This window comes from Plecotus auritus, assembly GCF_963455305.1.
Source record: "Plecotus auritus genome assembly, chromosome: 1".
NCBI classification, from domain to species: domain Eukaryota; kingdom Metazoa; phylum Chordata; class Mammalia; order Chiroptera; family Vespertilionidae; genus Plecotus; species Plecotus auritus.
In genome coordinates this window covers 65,222,468-65,244,306 of record NC_137770.1, presented here as the reverse complement: position 1 = coordinate 65,244,306, position 21,839 = coordinate 65,222,468, and the positions used below count along the sequence as shown (strand labels likewise).

The window sequence follows — 21,839 nt, the reverse complement described above, 5'->3', positions numbered from 1 at the left end:
AGGTCACTGTTCAATTCCCAGTCGGGGCACATGCCCAGGTTGCGGGTTCGATCTCCAGTGTGGGGCGTGTAGGATGCTTCTGACCAGGGCCCAGGCCGGAGGTAACCAATCGATGTGTTTCTCTCACATCAATGTTTCTCCCTGTCTTTCCCTCTCTGTTCCACTCTCTCTAAAAATCAATGGAAAAATTGAGTGAGGATTGATTTAAAAAAAAAAAAAAAAAAAAGCATCACTGGCTTCAATTGAACAGGTAAGTGGCTATATTCCATTGTGAGAGGGAAAATAATTAAAGAAGTCACACAAAATGAGAGACTACATGATCAGTGATCAATTCTAAACAGCAAAATATAACAGGATTTCATATCATTTTTAGCTTTCAGAGATAGAATCTACATTATAACATGTAATTTATTATTCAATTTTTGAACATTCAGCTTTGGTACGTTTTCAAAAGCAGGGAATTGTCTATGCGTGTGGCCTTCATTTCACTTGAAGGAAATACGTTCAAATGTCTACTGCAGTTACTTCTATGCAGTAGAATTATTGGTTATTGTTATTTTCTACCTTATACTGTCTGTGTTTTCCAAATTATCTACTAGTAATAAATATGCACTAGCTCTGACACATCTATATATATATAAAAGGCTAAGCGACCATCGCATCCGAAACAACTGAACGGACGACCAAACAGGCTGCATGGGGCGACCAGGCAGGCAGGGGGGTTAGTGAGGGGCGACCAAACGACCGAGCAGCAGGCTGCATGGGGCAACCAGGCCCACGGGGAGGGGGGGTGCAGTTGAGGGCAACCAGGTTGGCGGGGGGCGGGGGGGGACAGTTGGGGGCGACCACGCCAGCAGGAGGTGCAGTAAGGGGCGACCAGGCCGGCAGTGGGGGGGAGGCAGTTGGGGCAACCAGGCCACAGGGGGGTGGGGGGCAGTTAGGGAAGACTACGCCTGCAGGGGGAGCAATTGGGGGTGACCAGGCCAGCAGTGGGGGGCAGTTAGGTGTGATCAGGCAGGCAGGCAAGCAGTTAGGAGCCAGTGGTTCCGGACTGTGACAGGGACCAGATTGAAGAGGGTGCAGGCTGGGCTGAGGGGACCGCCCCACCCCCGTACACGAATTTCGTGCACCGGGCCTCTAGAGTATAATAACAATGTTTGAAAAATTGTCACCAATGATCTTGATTGGCTTTTCTGGGTCTTTATAATTCAAGGCTCCTATGTTCTCTCTGCATAGTATCCCAGCCTTCAGGGAGACCACAGTGCCTCGGACACCCACCTGAGTGTAATAAGTTGGCACACTGTTTTTGACTCTCCTCTAGACTTCTGGACAATCTGTTAATGATCTCCGTCTTTTCTAATTTGGTTGCTTCTTGATTCCTTTCCAGTTGTTTCACCTTGTCTTTCAAATGACAGCAAGTGTCTTCCTAAATAGAAAAAGTGTTCAACAAGTCATTTTTATGATCCGTTATTAAGTATTAAACTATCAATTATCATTCATGATTGGGTTTTAAGTCAACGATAAAATCATCACATGGCAACATCACCTCTTCTACAAGGATAAGTGCACGGGGCTGGGAGTCAGGTGAATCAAATCATGCGATCTTGGGTGAGTCATCAACTTCTCAGTCTGTTTTTTCTTTTGGAATAACACTAACAAAGGTTGAATTCCATTATTTCTAAAGTGCCTTCTGCTCTACATTCACAAGATACTGCTGTCCTAGAACTAGGTCCTATTCAGGCCAAAGGAAAGGCAGTACATTCCTATTTGCCAGTGTAAGTGTCCGTAGACACAGGCAGGCCACTCTGACTCCGAAGCATGGAGTTTCTATCCCAAGACAGCAGGACACAGATAAACACACAGAGCCTCACTCGACTCTGAGCATCCAAAAGCTCATTCAGTTCTAAGCAGCCAAAAATAATCTCTCCGTCTTCTCAACTTCTTCTAAACTTGATCTGTTCATGTTTTTTCCTTCTACCTTTTACCTGTCTTATTTCTCTTCATAGTCTCCTTATAGATGCCTATGCACTGCCTTACACATAAAATGTACTACAAAACCAACCAAACAAAAAAAACTTAAAAATAAATGACAACAACAAACAGGATGAATGTGTGCACACATGCATGTGTGTAACTGTATGGGGATGTTTAAATATAGAGCATGTACACAATGTATTCAAGTTTCTTCAAAAAAAAAAAAAATGTGTTTGGGAGTAGTGAGTCACGGGAGTGCCGAGCCCCTGTAGGGGAAATCATCACCTCTCATTCAAAAAGGGCTTCACAGGCTGAATTCCAGGCCAACGGAGCATGAGAAAGGCAGAGAGGTAAACTGGCTAAAGTTCCCTGGAAAAGCCTGAAGAAATGAATAGAAAGAGGAAAACCAAGAAAGGGCTTTAAAGCAGAAAAGAAAGCATTGGGGCCTGATCCATAGGAAAACCTAACGCCTAATAATGCCCTAAGGATACCACCCCAAAGCACACCTCATAAGGATACTGACAGTGCCCTAAAGCAGAGGAAAGGGACTCTGAAGTCTCCTGTTTTGGCTTAGCAATTCATGTGAACTTTGTGTTCTAGTTCATAATGTAGCCATTTTTGCTTTAAATTTTTTCTTCTGAATTTGTGGGCAAAATGGAGCTCCTGGAAACCGCCTGTGTTTATCCAACACTGCCAGCCTCTTGGCCACGCTGCTGATCCCCAGGCCAGCTCGGAAAGCAGAGCTCTCACGCACCGGAGTACCACGGCAAGCACAGTGAGTGCCCTAGAGTCAATGACAGTGCGAACGTGTGTGCAAGAGGGGGTGGGGAGAGAACTAACGTTTACAAGCTGGGGAGGTCATAAGAGATTTTACAAGAGACTGCAAACTGGGGTGTGTTTTGTGTGTGTGTGTGTGTGTGTGTGTGTGTGTGTGTGTGTGTTTTAAAGGTAGATATGAAAAAAATTGTAAACAAAAGGCAGACCATGGAGATAATTTGACTACATGCATCCATCAATTAAATCATGCTGTTTCCTGTTGACATGTTCAGGAAAACAGATTACACTCATAAACTGTGCAACTTAAACACCAAAAACAAATGTAACAAAATGAATGGCTCCATCTTTTCCATGATTAGCTTGAGTGATGAGAACACTCAACTCAAGACAAAGACATGTTTTAAGACTGAACGAGACAAGTGGGGTCATAAGAAGAGTAATAATCGCTGAGCCCATGGAAGCAAATAAAATTGAACAGATTTCTATGACACAGCCAAAATGAGGATTAGCTCGTGCACGCGCGCGCGCGCGCGCGCACACACACGCACACATGCACACACACACACACACAGAGATCTGTGAGAGTCCCTCAGCCAATAGAATGAGTTTAAATTTAATATAACGTTAGAAGAAAGGCAGGAAAGGGATCACGTGAAAATCATGACACAGAAATCTTCACTGAAAGCTGCAGATTTCAAAATCAGAATGAAAAAAGGTTTTAGACCCTGAAGGAGATAGAGATCTTCCCATGACATTTCCACAAATGGGAGGCGTATTTGGAGAGACAACCAGAGGTTCTAGAATATGACACTTCCATGCATTAGAGAAACAGAGGCAGGGTAGAGGAGAGAATCTGGGAGACAGTTGGCCAGGAGCGAGTTCTGTCGCTGAGGAACACTCCGAGCTCCAAGCAGCTCATCTGCTCTCATCTTCCCTGTCACGCGGAGGAACCTAGAGAAACTCAGCCAAAGTAAAGAAAACTGTTACAATGTGTTGTGAGTGTGTACAATCCTTCCTACCCAGGAAAGCTGGTGGCTGAAAGACAACAGTAAATTCATACTATAATTTCACAAGCCATATATTTCTCAAAATATACTAGTCACAGAGATATTTTTAGAAAGCACAACTGTCATATGTGGGATATGATGATCAACATAAACTGATGAACAAAAATAGATCCAGAGACAAATGGCAGGGGAAGGGGGGGGTTAGAGAGCAACCAAAGGACTTGTATGCATGCTTATTAGCATAACCAATGGACACAGACACTGGGGCGGTGGGGGCTTGCCTGGGGTGGGAATGGCTGGGGGCGGGGGTCGATCGGGGGAAAATGGAGACATATGTAAAACTTTAGACAATAAAAAAATAAATTAAAAAAAAAAAAAAGCCCACTGTACCATGGATGGCTAAGTTAGGCAATCCATGTTGAATTTTGTCTTTCAAAATATATTTAAATATACTTCAAGCTAGTTTACATCCTGATGTTTAGCTGTTTTTCAATAAAGGTTTGCTAAACAGGTGAAATAATGTAATTAATCTACAACTGCAGTCACTTCCCAGCAAGAATGTGTTTTTCATAAAGCGGTGATTTTCAATCTTCTGCAAAGAAGAAAAATCTGAGGAAGCTCCTGGGTCTTCTAAAAAAAGCTGCATATGCTCACACCCAAAAGAAATTCCTCCCCAGGTTCAGAGGATTCATCCATGTCCCAGGGCCGAGTCCCGACTGCCTTAGAGGATGCCAGGGTAAGAATCGCTCTAACCAGGAACACTTACTCCACGTGAGCATCTACTCTGTCAACACTGTGCACGTCACACACACAGTACATGGGCATATAGTCATGTGTAACTACATGAGAGCTGCTCAGAACCCAGACACTGGCGGACGTATTCAAGCTCATTTACTGAATTATCCAGTTATTTGTTCCTTGCTACTTACTTTCTAAGACTTGTTTTACTTTTCTTTGCAATCTGCTGAATAGAGTGTAGCAGATAAATGTTCACCCGAAAGGGAAATAACATACAGCTCCCTCTTTAGTAACTCTTATGAAGAAAAAGCAGGCAAGGGGTAAAATGCAGGATGTACGTACGGCTACCGGTTATGTAAGAAAGTCTACATCGACCCTCTCCGTGTGGAACAGACTCAATGCATTTTCAGATGACAGGCAGGCATCGCCCTCGCTCCTGGTGGATTTTTACAGCACCTCTAGAGTCAATTTCGATTCTGAAATAATATAGACTGACCTTTCATTAAAAATACTACTGGGGCAACTGAGAGCAAATGGAGAGCACAAAGGGGCACCATAATGAAACACTCTTTCTGGGAACAACGATAAGCACTTTGGAATCCGCACTTTGCAAAGCAGTTGTGCAATTATACACAGAGGCCTATATCCGTGCCGTGCTGTGCTATGCTATTTAAGAACAACAACAAAACAGTCACAGAATGTAACCGCGGAAAAAAGACCTTAATCAGCACCTTCAGTGTATGGTTCAGGGGTCCGAAGCCCATTCAGCACAGAGTCAAGACTTTGTTCTCTGCTCCAGTCTAAGGTTCTTCTACGATGGGGGCAGAGAATCAAGGATGGACTGGGCTCAGGAGCTGAACACACAGGAGTTCTCTCAGCCCTCCCCGTAACTGTGCCTAAGGCAGCAGAGAATGGAGACATCCTCAAGTAACCCAGGATGCAAAAGCCGTCAGATTCCACTCCTCTCATCATCCAAGGAGGACCATTCTCCATGTCTAACCTTAATGCTATTCCCCCCACACACAGCCAAAGTTAACAAAACTGTATTTCAAATTCCATTTGTTTATCCTATCTAATAAAAGACTAATATGCAAATTAACCATCACTCTGCTACACCCACAAGCCACGCCCACCAGCCAATCAGGAGCGAATATGCAAATAAACTCAACCAAGATGGCTACGGCCACAGAGAGCAGGAGGGAGGTTTGGGTTTCCCTGGCAATGGAGGAAGCCTGCCCTTGCCGGCCTAGGCCTCCACTCAAGGCTACAAAGTTTCAATGAGAGAAGATACATAAACCCAAACAGAAATGGTGGCAGCCACGGAGCTGGAAAGAGCAGGAGGCTAGGGTTGCCCCTGGCGATGGAGGAAGCCAAGCTTTCCGCACACCCTGGCCGGCCCAGGCCTCCGCTTAAGGCTACAAAGTTTCAATTATAGAAGATACATAAATCCCAAGAGAAATGACTGCCGCCACGGAGCAAGCAGAAGGCTTGGCTCCGCTCCAGGCTACGAAGTTTCAATTGTATAAGATAAATAGATACCAGGGCCTCTGCTTGGGTCGCCAGGGGGCATGGCCGGCCTGCAAACCACCACAGGCCCCTCGCCCAGGCCGCCCCACACCCCAAGGGAACCACTACCCTGATCCGGGACACCCTTCAGGGCAAACCAGCTGGCCCCCACCTGTGCACCAGGCCTCTATCCTATCTAATAAAAGAGTAATATGCAGATTGACCATCACTCCAACACACAAGATGGCTGCCCCCATGTGGTCAAAGATCCTGCCCCCATGTGGACACAAGATGGCCACCACAAGATGGCCAGCAGGGGAGGGCAGTTGGGGGCAATCAAGCCTGCAGGGGAGGGCAGTTAGGGGTGACCAAGCCGGCAAAGGAGGGAAGTTGGGGGCAACCAGGCCTGCAGGGAAAGGCTGTTGGGAGGAACCCAGGCCTGCAGGGGAGGGCAGTTAGGGGAAAACAGGCTGGCAGGGGAGCAGTTAGGCATCAATCAGGCTGGCAGGGGAGTGGTTAGGGGGTGATCAGGCTGGCAGGCAGAAGCGGTTAGGGCAGCCGTGGGCAAACTACGGCCCACGGGCCAGATCCGGCCCGTTCGGCTGTTCTATCCGGCCCGCGGAGCCGAAAGAGCGGAGGGTTCTCTTGCTCTCCCCTCCGCTCCTTCACCAGCAGCAGTGTTAACATGGCAATGTCGGGAAACACGGCCACAGCTCCTTCTTCTGAGTGGGCGGATTTATATCTGCCCATTCAGTAGAAGGAACAACCTCTCAATCTTCCAGAGGCTCCTTGTAATGCCCGTGGACCCATCCCCCGACATCACCCTAGGAATGACATCACCCTAGGAATGCGTAGACACGTTATCGTGGTGATGTAGGGAGACACGCCCCTGGAGAGCACAGTATCAGAGCCTTTCTGAGGCAAGATTAAGAGGTCTACTCAAACACAATTTTTTCCTGTTCCCACATTCTGTACATCACAATGACTTGTTAATAAAACAACAAAGACTTTCAGCTTTTAGGGCTTGTATCCACTGCAGTTTTTTCCCACTGCAGTTTTTTCCCACTGCGGACGCGCGCAGCAGGGAAAAAGACACACAGAGGACATGTCACACTAGCCATGCTGCAGCTGCATTTTTTTGCTGATACGGATGCGGTATCAGTAATGCTACCGTGGCCACTAACCGCATTTACTGTTTACACATTTTGTTCTTTTCTATTTGTTTTAGTTTTAAATTATTTTATTATATTTAAGTTTAATTTGAAAGGCTTTTGTACCTTTCCTTTGTTAGGCAATTTTATTTTGCCTTTGCCATCTTCAATATAAGGTATGTTATTGTGCTATGATTCCTCCATTTTTTGAAGTTTCAAATTATAATAATTAGTGTTTACATTCTTCTTGTTAAAATGTTTGAAATGAATAAAACTATTGAAATAAAAAAAAAGACCATACCCTTTTATGTAATGATGTTTACTTTGAATTTATATTAGTTCACACAAACACTCCATCCATGCTTTTGTTCCAGCCCTCCGGTCCAGTTTAAGAACCCATTGTGGTCCTCGAGTCAAACAGTTTGCCCACCCCTGGGTTAGGGGCTATCAGGAAGGCAGGCAGGCGAGCATTTGGGAGCCAGCAGTCCTGGATTGTGAGAGGGGTCCCAGATTGGAGAGGGTGCAGGCTGAGCTGAGGGACAAACCGCGCGCCCCCCCCCCCCCCCCCGTGCACGAATTTCATGCACCGGGCCTCTAGTATATTATATAAAGTAAATTTTCAATAATTTGACATAGCCCTGTCTTTCCCCACCCCTATATATGCTCCACACAGGTCAGATTCAGAATAAGTTTCTCTATAAAAAGAATAAAAACATATTTAGGAAAATGAACATAATAAAAACTCATATAAATGTACATAAAACTAAAATAAAATGGTATACAAACAATTATTATTGCCAATAATGCATCTTATATAGCTCTACCTAAATAATGGAAAATTTTAGAGTCAGCTGTATAAATAAGAAATAAAAACTCAAATCAGAATGAATTTTGAGTGTAGTGGAATTTTCCATACCCTCACATCTTATTTTTCTTCTTCTTCCTTTCGGTTAAATTAGTTCTGAAACTGCATTAAGGAAAATGCGCTCTGAAGTTTTATTCACTGAAACGATTACCTGGAGTTTTGGAGCTCAAACAAACCCTCCACCTGACTCACCATCAGCTAACAACATCCTATTCCCTTTGGGGCTAAAGTAATAAAAACTGTGAAATATGCTCAAGTCTCAAACCTTAATAATTTTAGATCAGACTACCTTCCCTCATTTATTATGTTAGTCTCAAAATGAACTCTTCTCTCAAGAACCATTTCTAGACAGTCTTAATGATGGGCTTCTTACCAAATGCTGGGAGACCCAAGAAAGGTGTTCTAGTTGTTAAGCTCCCAGGACCAGCCCTCAAGTGCACGCCATCTCCCAGAACTCTCATTCCTTCCAGTCTGGATTTACTCCAGGACAATATGTATAAACACTCTACAAGTAAATGACTAGCACTGTGAGAATCCATCCTACCACAGGAAGGATTTCCAAAATCATGCCTGCCTTAGGGAGTATGCATAAATAAAAAATCTTTGTCTTTAAAATTTTACTTACAATAAAAAACCTACTGCAAACATCCAAAATTTCTATATGAAGAACCACAAAATGTCATTACAAGACAGAACGGCTTTGCTCATTGATAACAGTTGCTCATTTGAAATCATCCCAACCTGTTCCTTAAGAGCAGCCACCGTAGCATCCAACTTGTTTTGTAAGGACAGCACTTGCTCCTCGTACTTGTTGGTGAGGCCCGCCACGATGCTCTCGTGCTGCTCCCGGGCGCGCTGGAGGGACTCGGAGTGATGCAGGTCCAGCAGCTGCTGCTTCAGGCTTTCCAGGGCCATTTCCGTCGTCCTGGACTTCTTAATCATCTAGCAGACACACGACAGCCACGTTTATGGTATGTGATTCTGTGCTCTCTTTATAAACGTTAACTCCCAAAATCAACCATGCTTTAATGACAGGAGAGAAGGGTCTCCCCATGGTGGCTCTGGTTCCTTAAGATTTCCCTGTCTGGGACCCACCAGGCCCATAGGGGCTGCAAACATTATTCACTGAGGAGAAAAAAAAACTAGAATTACCCGAGATGACAATGTGGGTACCAGACAAGGAACCTGCGGCTACTGTACAGTCCCAGTGCTATTTGCACTGCTCTGTGAGCCAAGTATGGGGGGCAATCCGATTGTTAGGTCACAGAAAAATGACAACTGTTTCTTGAAAGACTGATGAAACTTGTCAATGGTCACTTACTAAAAACACGGTTTTGAAAGCTATAATTGTACAGTTACAAAATACTGGTAAGCTAAATACTGGCTCCCAAAAGATGTCCATGTCCTAATTCCTGAAACTTGTGAATACCTTATGTTACATGGCAAGAGAAAATTGAGGTTGCAGACTGAACTGAAGTTGCTAAACTGATGGCCTTAAAATAAGGAGATTGTCCCGGATTATCTGGGTGGGCCTAATGTATTCACAATGGTCCTTACATGAGGAAAAATGAGGCAGAAAGATCAGAACCAGTGACCTCTGGCTCTGAGGATGGAAATGGGTCATAAACCCTTTGCATGTAGCCTCTCAAGGCTAGAAAAAGCAAGAAAATGGATTATCCCATTAATACCATTGTGAGTATGCAAATTAACCCAACAAAGATGGCAGGTTAATTTGCATAAGCAGCGCCGGAGCAGCAGGGTGGAGCAGGATGCCTGCTAAGAGGGGGAGGGTGGGGGGCGGAGGGAGCTACAGGAGTGGTGCTCTCGCCAGAGCAAACACTGAAGGCTCCAGCCGGAGCAAAGGTGGAAGGTGGCAGCCAGAGCGAAGGCCTGGGTCCCAGGTGCCAGAGGAAACCAGTGTTGGCAGCCAGGGGAAGGAGGCCCTATTCTTACATGAATCTTCGTGCAACGGGCCTCTAGTTACTAATAATAGCAAAGAAGGCAAAGGGAGGCCAGACATTACAAGCATGTCATTTGGGCAGCTTCACCGGGAAGCTGCAGCTTCACACTCCCCAGGGAACAACCGGCCCATTCCCTGCAGATTACTGGAGGGAGGGACTGAACAAAGGGAAGATGGGCACATGGGCAGTGAAGTCGGGGTGACCTAGGGAAGGTGCCATCAGTCAAACCTGGGAACAGAAATCACTGGACAAAGGAGGCAGGGCTACTGCAAGCCCGCAAAAATTTGGGAATACATAATCCCCTAGCAAAGGAGCTCTCTGTCTTGGCTCTTGGCTCTCTGGTCCCTTTGGCTTTGCTCCTGCCCATGTTCCCTCCGTAGCCGTGTGGCCCTGGGGACCCATATGCAATGGACTGCTGGACTGCAGCTGGGAACACAAACTAAGCTGGTTTAATGCTGGACGGGACACTGCTCCAACATGGGATGAAAACGGTGGGCAACGGCTTTAGTTCTAGCCCTACTGAAGTCACAGCTACACTTCTATGACTGGACAGAGGGGAATGGGACCTTGGAAACTCAGGGGTGTAACCCCACAGAAATAAAGCTTTCTACAATATCTCAGCTTCCCATGAGGACCTCCAGAAATTCTTATTCCAGTGGCACCCCAAGAAGCCCACTTCCCCCAGCAACTGGTGGGGATGAGGAGATCTCCCTACCGCTAACACCATAGAGCCTCCAAAAAGCAACACAGCCCTGTTCACACCTTAATTTTAGCCCCGTGAGACCCATGTCAGACGTCGGACCTCTGGAACTGTAAGATAATAATTTGTGTTGTTTTAAACCACTACATTTTTTATATTCTCTTATAACAGCAATAAGAAACCAAATCACCTGGTTATTCTATTAGGTTTTTTTATTTTATTCTTGTATTTATGCTACTTTATTTCTGATAAATGCAATTTCTAATTCAGAAGATTACAAAGTTATAACCTTTTACTACATAAAAATAAATTCAACTTTTTAATCTAATAACTTTATCAGTTTTCAAAACTTTTTAAATACAAATAATCTACTGCAATATTGTGATTTCTAAGAAATATATATTTGGTTATTCAAATGACCAATGTATTTGGTCCTCATCTGCAATCCCTGGCTCACAGGTCCCAAAACCCTGGCATTTCCTAAGTATTGAGAGTGATAAAATGTCTCCTTTTGCATGAATGAGGTTGACTTTTCACCTGAGGATGGGGGCTGGTTGTGTTGGAACTTTCAGTCCCATCCCCTGACCTCCAAGGTGGGGAGAGGGGATAGAGGTTGAATTAATCGTAGGTGGCTGATTTTAATCAACCGTGCGAGGCAATGAAGTCTCCATAAAAACCCAATCAGACAGGGTTCTCAGAGCTTCTGGGGTGGTGGACATGTGGAGACGCAGGGAGAGGGTGTACTCAAGAGGGCATGAAAGCTCCACGTCCTTTTCCCATACCCTGCTCCATGCCTCCCTTCCCCTGGCTGTTCCTGAGTTATATCCTTTTATAATAAACCAACTAGAGGCCTGGTGCACAAAAATTCGTACACTGCGGGGAGAGGGGAGTCCCTCAGCCCGACCTGTGCCCTCTCGCAGTCTGGGAGCCCTCAGGGTATATCCAACTGATGGCTTATGGAGCGGGCCTAAGCCACAGTCTGGCCTCCCCCTGTAGGAAGCAACCGGCGGGCCGATCGGGCAGCCGGTCCCACTCCTCAATCGCCCCTCCGCCCCCCGATTGCTGTCCCCTCTCTCTGCCCGCTGGCACCTGCCTTGGCTGGCCTGGCACCGCCCGCTCGCCACCCCCCCCCCCCTGCAAACCAGTCATTTCACAGTTTAGTCGATTTGCATATTAGGCTTTTAGTATGTAGGATGATCTAGTAAGTAAAACGTTTCTCTGAGTTCTGTGAGCCTCTCTAAACAATTAATGGGACCCAACAAGGGGGTCGAGGGAACCACTGATTTACAGCCAGTCAGTCAGAAGTACAGGTAACAACCTCGGATTACACCTGTTATCTAAAGTTGGTGCAGACAGTGTCAGAATTGATGAATTCCTGGACACCCAGCTTGTGTCTGAGAATTGCTTGGTGTTGGTTTGGGGAGGAAAGCAGGAGAGACTTGGGGAAAACAAAACCTGTGAGCAGGGGCTTGGTAATCAAATAGCAGTGTGCTGTGGAAAGTTTTGTCCATGTACAAGTATCTAAAACAACGAACCGACTTAAGTGTGAGAGTTAGAGGAGAGACAGGCAAGGGAAAGACATAACCAGGACTGTACTTTAGAAAGATTAACCAGATGGTCATAAGAGAGAATTTGGAGAAGGGATAAAAGAATAGAGACTAGTAAGAGACTTTTGCAATAGATAAAATCCCAAATTCAGGACTTGTGAACAGAAATGAGGAGACTCATCAGAATGTAGCAGATGAAGGGGAACAGAGAAGTTGGGGTTTCTTCCTGATGTCTGATGTATAGATGGCTGGGTAGATGGGAGCACCATGCCTCCAAAGTAAGGAAAAGAATAGCAGGCTTATGGTGGAAGAAAGTATGAACTAAATTTAGTCCTACCATACCAAAAGTTAAGTAACTAAATTTTTCATCAATAGTTAAAATAGTTACCTGTTCTTCCTTGACTTTTAATGCTTGTATTTGGGTCTCCAGTGCTTTGATTTGTGCTTCAAGCTGTATCTCTCTTTCCTTCCCATTCTGAAAGAGTTTCTGTGATTCTCGAAGGCTGTGGGCCAAACCATCCTTTTCATCTAGGACATTAAAAATGTTTACAGGAATAATATGTTACTGTGAAGGGACCCCAATTGTCACAATGTCTATAAAGTATCAGATCTATATCACATATAAAAGTTGTTGCATTCCATTTAATTCAGATAATGAACTTTAGCTGATTTAGAGAAAACCAGAAAAGTTCCAAAAAAGAATGCCTGAGTGACACCAAAAAAATTTAGAGAACCAGAACCTCTTCCTTCAAAAATCTGATTGTATCCCTTTGGGGACCAAAAGGTTTCCTAACAAGGACTTCAGCTTCTATTTATTTGAGAAGCTACACAGATGTGACAAAACCGTTAATCAGAAAAGAAATCAGTGGTTGAGCATCGACCTACAAACCAGGAGGTCACGGTTCGATTCCCGGTCAGGGTTTGGGCTCGATCCCCAGTTGGGGCGTGCAGGAGGCAGCCTATCAATGATTCTCTCTCATCACTGATGTTTCTATCTCTCTTTCACTCTCCCTTCCTCTCTGAAATTAATAAAAAACAATTTTTTTGAAAAGGAATCTGAAGACGAATTACGTTCTATACATACACATACTTGCAATGAACTCTTAAATTCACCTAATCTTAATTCTTCCCACATACTTTATATGATAGCCTACAAATTGTTCTCTCAAAATAAAATTTATGATCACTACAGAAAGATACCTTTATCACTAGCAATTAAGTTTGAAATGAGTTGGAGTGCAGTCACAAAATTATTCTATAAATGAAAAGTTCAACATGGACCAAAACTACAGAAAGCACGAAGAGTAAGCAATTAGAATTTGAATCTGTATTTACTCTGTGTGCTTCTCCCATGTGTAGCTCCATTGTCTCCTTGGCACTCCTGAAGGAGTTCAGGGTCACTGTCTCTTCCTTGGATTAAAACCTGATGCTAATTTGTAGGCTCAGAAAATATCTTGCAAATTAATCACAAGTCTCACTGGGTATTGTAACACTTCATCCAAGATAAATTCATCAACAAATTTTTAGGACAGGATGCTATCAGCATAGTTAAATAATGCTCACTTATTCTAACAGACTAACAAAAAGAAGAGGAGGAAGAAGTGAGAGAAAATGAGGACTTCAAAACAGTATGCTCTGGAGAGAAGTGACCCAAAGAAAGGTATCAAAGTCCTGGGTTCTGATTCCTTCTGACTGACTCACTATGATCCCTCTGACCAAATCCGTCAACTCGCTAAGCTTCATATTGAAAATGAGGATCTTTGAAACAAGACATCTAAGCTCTAGCATACCTCATAAATGACAGCTGTCATCTTACCTTTGATTATCAGAAGCTGGTGATTCAGATACCTGATTTGACGCTCACTTTCACTTAACTTTTCAACTAAATTATCCAGGCGTCTCTCTTTTGCTTTGTTAAGAACCTGAAGTTGAATGATCTGCATATTTTCTGCAGAACCTGATTTGGGATGAAAGACAATTTATTAGATAAAAGCATACCAAAATATAAATCTGTGGTCATTTAGGGCAGTGTTTCCCCAAACCGTGGGTACTACTCATCAGAGTATCATGAAAACAATTCGGTGAACTGTGGCTAGCATTTCTTAAAGAAACAAAAAACATAGACTATAATAGAACATATCAGAGTCCATCATGTAGTACAAATGAGTACTATTTTGTGTTTTGTGGAACGTATGTTTTAGTTACATACACTAATTTACCTAGATAAGTATTGTAGACCCCATCACAATGTACAAAATGTGCTTCTTACTGTGCTCACTGCCAGAAGAGTTTGAAATGTCACTAGTTTATAGAGTATAACCCTTCATCACGACCATTCTGGCTAATTAAAAATAAATATATACGAATGTGAATGAAAATGTGTCAGGCTATGCCATAACCCCGACAAGCTCAGGGGAACACATGGCAGGCGGACAAGCTCTGTGACCAAAAGTAATCACGCAGATGGTCTGGTCACATCCGAACTGGGCAGGTCACAGTGCGTAGTCGTGTCCCAGGCCTATGGCATTGTGGGCAGAGGCCCATCTTTGCCTTAAGGAAACCCTATCCATTGTTCTGATACGTGGCTTTGAAATAACAAGGTAGTTTCCTTTTCCTGCCCCTCAAAGGCACAAGTGCAGGCACCAGAGCACAAGACCACAGAACCCCTTATTGCTATCTTGTTCTCCACAGGCCATCTCTATGTGATGTAAATTTAACTACCCCCTACCCACCCAGGTAAAAGAATGTGTTTCTCCATGTTGCCTCTTATCCAGTGCTAGAGTTTTTCCTTCTATGCTTTCTCCCAACCCCTTAACCTACCAGCATTGGATTTCATCCACCGTCCTTACACCTTCTCCTTTGACTCTAATGTATAAAATAAGCTGCAGAGCTGCCATTCTCGGAGCGGAGCGTATGTTCCCCAGCAGTGCCATCAGCTGGCTCAAATAAACCCATAAAAATTCTCTACAGGTTTGGACGTTTCTTACATTGACACAAATGTCAACAGAATAGAGTTCTATGATCTCATAAAATTGTATAAAACCATTTTTTAAAAACATTTCTAGATATCCTCAAAATATTTTATTACTAGCAGGAGTGGGGATTACATAGTATTCATGTTTATGCTGGCACAAAACTGCTGAATTAATAAAGTAATGAATAGATTAATAAAGGATTTTGAGGACTTCTTTCACAAATGATCAAAGTCACATTAGGGAGCACTTAAAAATGATTGCGGGGTGGGGGGGAAGGGGTTCACAGGAGGATATGCTTAAACTACATAATGACAAATGCTAGACCAATGCTCCTACTTGCTAGCAAACAAAGCAGGCCTCTTTTTAAAAAGAGATATGGTTAAACCCCCACCCCCCCCCCCCCAAAAAAAAAAAAACTGAAGACTGAAAACATTGTTGGAAGTTAAATTTCTCTCCAACCTTAGAGGAGGACCAGCCCAGGAATAAACAGTTTACAAGCCACACCTCTCTCCAAGGTCATCTTTTTAAACTACTGTTTCTAGGAAGCCGTAATCACTAAATCTGGCACTGCCATTAAGTTACTCAGTTAACTTCCAAATGTCAAATTTAGGCACATGTGTAACTGATGCAAACAAAAAATAAATCAACTTGACAAAATGCAGATTAAGAAAATGATAAAAGGTTATATATGCAGAACGACCAACGACCATGGGAACTGAAGCAATCTACACCTCAGACCCCTGTGGTGGTGCTTATGGACACATCCCCAAACCAGTTCTGCCACTCACTGTCCACTTCCTCATCTCTTCAGGCCACAGTAGCATAAACAAAGAGAGGCCACCCCCATGTTTGCTTTGACTCCTCGAGGGCCTGTGAGTCCGGAGCCTGAGCCTATGTGGAGAGCCTGAAGGCTAGCTTTCTCTTTGGCCACAGCCCAGGAAACCTACAATATCCAACATGGCTCCCTCCCCTACGCCCATTTCTTACTGAAAGACAAACAAACAAAAACTTGCTGTCACACCTTAGGATCACTATGGTTCTTCAACATGCACAACAATTACCCGAGAGTAGACAATGCAAGTTGGATGTATGACAACACTAATTCAGGTCAGTCTAAGTAAAAGTTTTGATTTTTGGTTTTGGGTGTTTTATCTCCTCAAAATGCTCTCATAGCTACTTTTCTCATTTTCATATTTATACATATACAATCCAAAAAAATTTTTGGTAAGTGCCACATGACTAAACCTGAGATAGGAGCCCAGTTTCAATTCTGAAGATAAAGTAATTTATATCAGAGTTGTCTACTTATTACATTAAAATTCTAAAAATCAAAAGGAAAAATTAAGATGATAATGGCTGATTTACTAAATTATATTTCTATATAACAAAAAATCTAGAATAAAGGGAAAACTATATTTCATTTTCCAAATTAGACTTCAGTTAGAAAAATATAAAACTAATGAAAAATCTAAACCAACTACAATGACTCAAATGTACAGTTGAGAAAATTTTATTTTTGTTTTTATTATGGAAAATTTCAAATATATAAGAAGGTACAAAAAAGAGCACAATGAATCCCATCACCATATTATTTGAAGTAAATCCTAGACTTCATATCAGTTTATTCATAAATACTTCAGCTATATCTCCAACAATAAGGGTTCTTTTAAAAAAATCAACCACAATTCAATCACCATATTTAAAAAAGAAATAATTCTTGAACATGCTTAACGTGTTTAAAATTCTCCAATCATTAAAAAATATAAACACGATACATACTTTCGTTAGCTCCTAAGAATTGTTGTTGCAGGCCTTCAAATGTGTCACCTCCTGCTATCTCCTGGGTTGGTGAGTCGCTGTGCGGAGCAGGAGACTGGTAAGGTTTATATACCACTGTATATGGTTCCAACACTTGACAACTGGGAGCTTGTGGTGTACCAAATTGCTATTATATGATAATAAATGAAACTGACAATTAGGATTTGGCCTTTTCCTCAAAAATTACCTGAATCATCTTAATTTTGTTACAAAACTTAATTGTGGTGCAATTAAAATTTTATACAAAGATCTTTGCTTTAAAATAACTTATTGTTATTTAACACGGTTAACTGAAAGTCTGTGAAATATAATTTCTCACATCTAAATTGGACTTTTGAGCTTATATCGGGCCAATCCCATAAATAACACTTGAGAATTCTAACAAGACTATAGAAATATTTAAGAATGACTTAGATGATGCCAACATCCTGGGAACACAAAAATACACATATCCAAGAACATGTTATACAATGCTTCATATGTAATAAATATTCAATAACTTTTGTGGAATGAATACTATTCTACAGAGACAGAAGAGAAAATGACCACTTTAAAAGAAAAAAAAAAAATCACCCTGTCACTGGGGGACACAGAATAGTTACTGGCAAAATGAGGCATTCATTATCATTAAGAAAGCCTAAGAAACAGCTAACTGTATCCTAAGGTCTTACTTCATTAAACTCTGACAGGGTTAAGTGAAAAAAAAAAAAAAGTGTTTCTTTCCTTAACATTCATCCCATCTACTGCCATTATTATCACAAAACAGGTATCAGCTTTGAAGTGTTTGACCTAAAATGTGTTATAAGGGTGGTGAACCAGAAAATCATGATAATTAAATAAATAGATTTACTGCTCTAAAACTGTATCAGCCTTGGCCAGGTAGCTCAGTTGGTTAGAGCATCATCCCAATATGACAAGGTTGTGGGTTTAATCCCCGGTCAGGGCACATACAAGAATCAACCAATAAATGCATAAATAAGTGGAATAACAAATTGATGTCTTTTTCTCTCCATTTCTCTCTCTAAAATCAATAAATTAAAAAAATAAAAAACTATATCAAGATACCTAAACATAGCTTCTCACAAAAGCATAGCGAAGTGGTAGAAGCCTGAAACAGCGTAAATGAGGAATGTTATCCTTTGACAAACTTACTTCTTAATGTTTAATTAACTGTCTCCATAAAGCCTCTATGATATTTTAAAATTCTGACTTAAAATCATGATTTCATTAGATTGTAAACAGAAACCAGCATGACTAATTCAGCATGAGCCTGAATAAATGCACTCTCAGAATTGTTTATACTTATAATAAATCTTATCATTGTACTTACATGCATTCCTTAAATAGACATATGTGTGGGCACATATAAGCAAATTCTTAAAAGTCAAGTTCTTACAATACCTGAAAATGATTCCTTTGAGGATCTGAAAATTTAATTACATTGGCTGGCTGATTATTAAATTCCTGCTTCTGACCATTGGTAAATGGCCTAAAGTCTTCAGGAAGGTGATATAAATCAGTCTGTTCATATTTACTCGGAGAACTGTAACCCCTTCCGCCTTCATTGCCACCTTCTTCAGGATGGTACCCAGGATGCTGCTCTTCAGTCTTACTTGGATTCTCTTCCCAGCCATTGCCGATTTTCTCTCCCATATATATATCCCGAATCTCATTATAGTCCTATTAGATAACAAGAGTAAGACAAAAGCACTAAGATCTAGTCCCACCCTTATCAAAATCATTATCACACCAGATACTCACATTTGCACTTTTAGATTTAGGCAGCACCTGATGGTCATTCCAGTTCATCTCCAATTGCTCAGAAGGATGAGGTCTTGAGAAAAATCAACACTTTTGATTTAGAGCCTATCATTTATTTGGATGCAGCTATCACAAAGAACCCCAAGATTTTAACATGTTTTCCCTCCAACCTTCACCTACAAGCTTAAAAATTAGTCCACAATTTTATAATCATACATTATTATAACCTGCAGAGAATCAAAAGATGGACACTTATAGAATGTAATACACATGTGAAAATGATTCGCGCCCTTACCGTCCCTCTGTGTCATCCTCGCTGCAGTCTGAAGAGTGGAGCTCGGGGGAGGACAGGTCGTCATCCAGCATATCATGAGGCAGGTCCGTGAGTAACTGCTGCAACTGAGACAGGAGAGTCGTCGTCAATAGCACACTAACTTAGAACAAGATGCCAAACCTAAGCTGCCCTGGAACAAGGAATCAACTGTAGAAGTCAAAGAAGTTCCTAATTTCTACATTTAATAACGTCATCAATTCCACACCAGTTACTTTCACCATTTCACTTGGGGATCAGTTCAGGATTTATATTAGAAGGCTTTATTTTTTTCTACAAAGGTCTTAGATTTAAACACACATAACATTGCATTAGAACTTAAAAACTTCTTTCTGAAAATACAGCACATCGTAATAATGGTACAATCACTGTATTATGTTATTGCAGGGTAGATGTGAGTCTCAGAATCCTGTTCTACCAGAAACCAGGCCTTGGGGACTTGATAACCAGACTTCCTGCAGGAAATCTGAACTGCCAGAGTGGCTTTGCCCAGGTGGTGAGAACAGCAGAAAAAGAAGCAGGTGGCCTAGAAGCCCTTATTAAAAGCTCTAAAAGTGTGACAAAAACTTCCTGGGGCGTGATTAATTAGTAGACAGCCATCTAATTCCAATGATGAAAAGATATGCAACATTCAGCTGTTGTAAAACAGCTGAGTGAAAAGAGACGTAAGATTCAGTTTTCTACAGGTCGCACTCTCAAAAGCATAACTCGAAAACTAACAATAAAAGCATTTGACTTTGATCTCCAATTTTTTTCTAGAAATCTCATATCTTTAGCATTCTCACTATAAAAACTAGATATAGAATAAATTCATTTAAGTTTCCAGATAAACTGTGATAAAGAGATGAATGGTCTAATCTGTTGAATTTTAATACCTATCAGTAAATGTTTTTCCTAAAATCCCAATACATTATCAAATCCCAAAATAACTGTAACAGATTCAAATACTATATTACTAAGTAGTTAAAAGACTGTTTATAATGCCTTCTCTTTCAAATTAAGCACCAGTTAAATAAATAAGTTGACTGAGGCCCTCCACAGTATATAAATCAATCCCATTAAGTTATGCAATGAGTGAAATTTAAAGATATTAAATACTCTGTGTAAAACCCTGGAGGAAGAAAATGAAACATTTCTTAGCCTATGACAGATTTTCCCTACTTTATCATTAAAATAAAAAATAAAATGTAGTTATAAAACATATCTGAGAGTTACATTTATAATAAAAAATGTTCATATACAAAATACATATGGTAAAAGTTAAAAATATTTTAAGAAAGGTCTGCTCCAATTATTAACTTACTTTTGGTGAAATCAAACTTGGGAATGGAAAATAGGTGTGTGAGGTGGGAAGGGGGTATACTTCCTCACTCCCTTATATATTTCTAATATTCACTGGATAACTTAAAAAAAAAAAGATTTTCTCAATTCATTTGGTTCTTTACAAATATTCTTTATATTAGAGAAAAATATTCTATTCAATGACAAGTTACCTTCATTTCAAAATTTAAATAAGTCAGGCCTTGATTATTGGCCACCTGCTCATGCAAGGTAATTGAAAAATCATTTTGAGAGTTAGCCATATCAGAGCTGATGCAAAGATATAAAGAATAAGAAACACAAAAGAGACAATACTAAAAATGAAACAGAACATATCAAAATATTAGTATATTACCTGTGACCCTCAAGTGAAAAATAAAGAGATTTTACAAACACAAAATTTACTAAGAAGAAAAAAATATCTATGAGGTCTTTTAAAATAGTCTAACCTGTTATGGCTATAATTATGTATCATTGCTTTAAGAAAAAAGACTATACCCACACATTATACAGGGTAAAAAAATAACAAAATAAATATTTTATACTTACATCAAGTAAGGACTCCTGTACAGAAAGAATACTTTCTTCTAAATCTTCAGTGAGGTTCAAGTACATAGCCTTATAATTCAGGGGAAGTTTGACAGGGACACTTGAACAGTACATTTTCCCCTCACAAAGATAGAAAAAGCTATGCAATAATTAAGCAGCTCTTGTACCTTTCTTTGTGACACCACAGGTGTAACTGAAAAAGCATTAACAAAATTGGTATCTATAAAGGAAATTTAATTGAGTATAAGCAATAAGTTCTGAATGTTTCTGGATCCATGCTGATCCAAATCAATCAGCAAAATCATCCCTGTAGTATTTAATGCCTTATAAACTATTTTTTTATATATGCTAACATTTGAAATCGTTTCCTTCACCTTCAAAAACCTTCTCCATAAAGGCATAGCTGGGCCATATTCCCTTGACTTCCACAACTTTCAGGGCAGGGAGACGCTAAATGAGGTGAGTCCTCACTCAGGAACAAAAGCCCACCCCCAAGGCTTCCATTTTCCCAGGATCAAAGTGTACCCTTCTTCTTACCAGGTGGCCCTAGGCCAGATACAGGCAGTGCCTGACCTGGGCTTGCATGAGAGCCCCACCCTAAGAGACCCCAGAACCAACACACCTGGTGGCCAGCTTCAGACCACACCAGAGCACCACCCAATTAGTGCCACAAATGACATACCCAAAGGGTGGACTCAGTGGGCACCAGAACCCCACTAAAGCAAATCCACAACATCTTGTCCACTATAATCACTGGAGTCCTCACAGACAGATAGCCGAAGTGTCAATCCTATTCACTGATGTGCCAACAGCAATCAAGGCTCAACTACAACAGGAGGGCACACACAATTGACTCAGA

At 41.6% G+C, this 21,839-nt stretch overlaps 1 protein-coding gene across 1 annotated transcript in view; it reads right to left on the bottom strand.

Annotated features, from left to right (window-relative positions):
• Positions 1-21,839, bottom strand: part of CEP152 (centrosomal protein 152) — a 104,736-nt gene that overhangs the window by 68,317 nt on the left and 14,580 nt on the right. Inside the window, exons 3-10 of the mRNA XM_080677406.1 lie at positions 19,076-19,179; positions 18,781-18,853; positions 18,421-18,699; positions 16,981-17,146; positions 14,043-14,183; positions 12,615-12,754; positions 8,760-8,960; positions 1,279-1,426 (exon numbers count right to left, since the gene is read on the bottom strand). Coding sequence (XP_080533532.1) covers positions 1,279-1,426; positions 8,760-8,960; positions 12,615-12,754; positions 14,043-14,183; positions 16,981-17,146; positions 18,421-18,699; positions 18,781-18,853; positions 19,076-19,179 — 1,252 coding nt within the window. The remainder of the gene's footprint in view (positions 1-1,278; positions 1,427-8,759; positions 8,961-12,614; positions 12,755-14,042; positions 14,184-16,980; positions 17,147-18,420; positions 18,700-18,780; positions 18,854-19,075; positions 19,180-21,839) is intronic.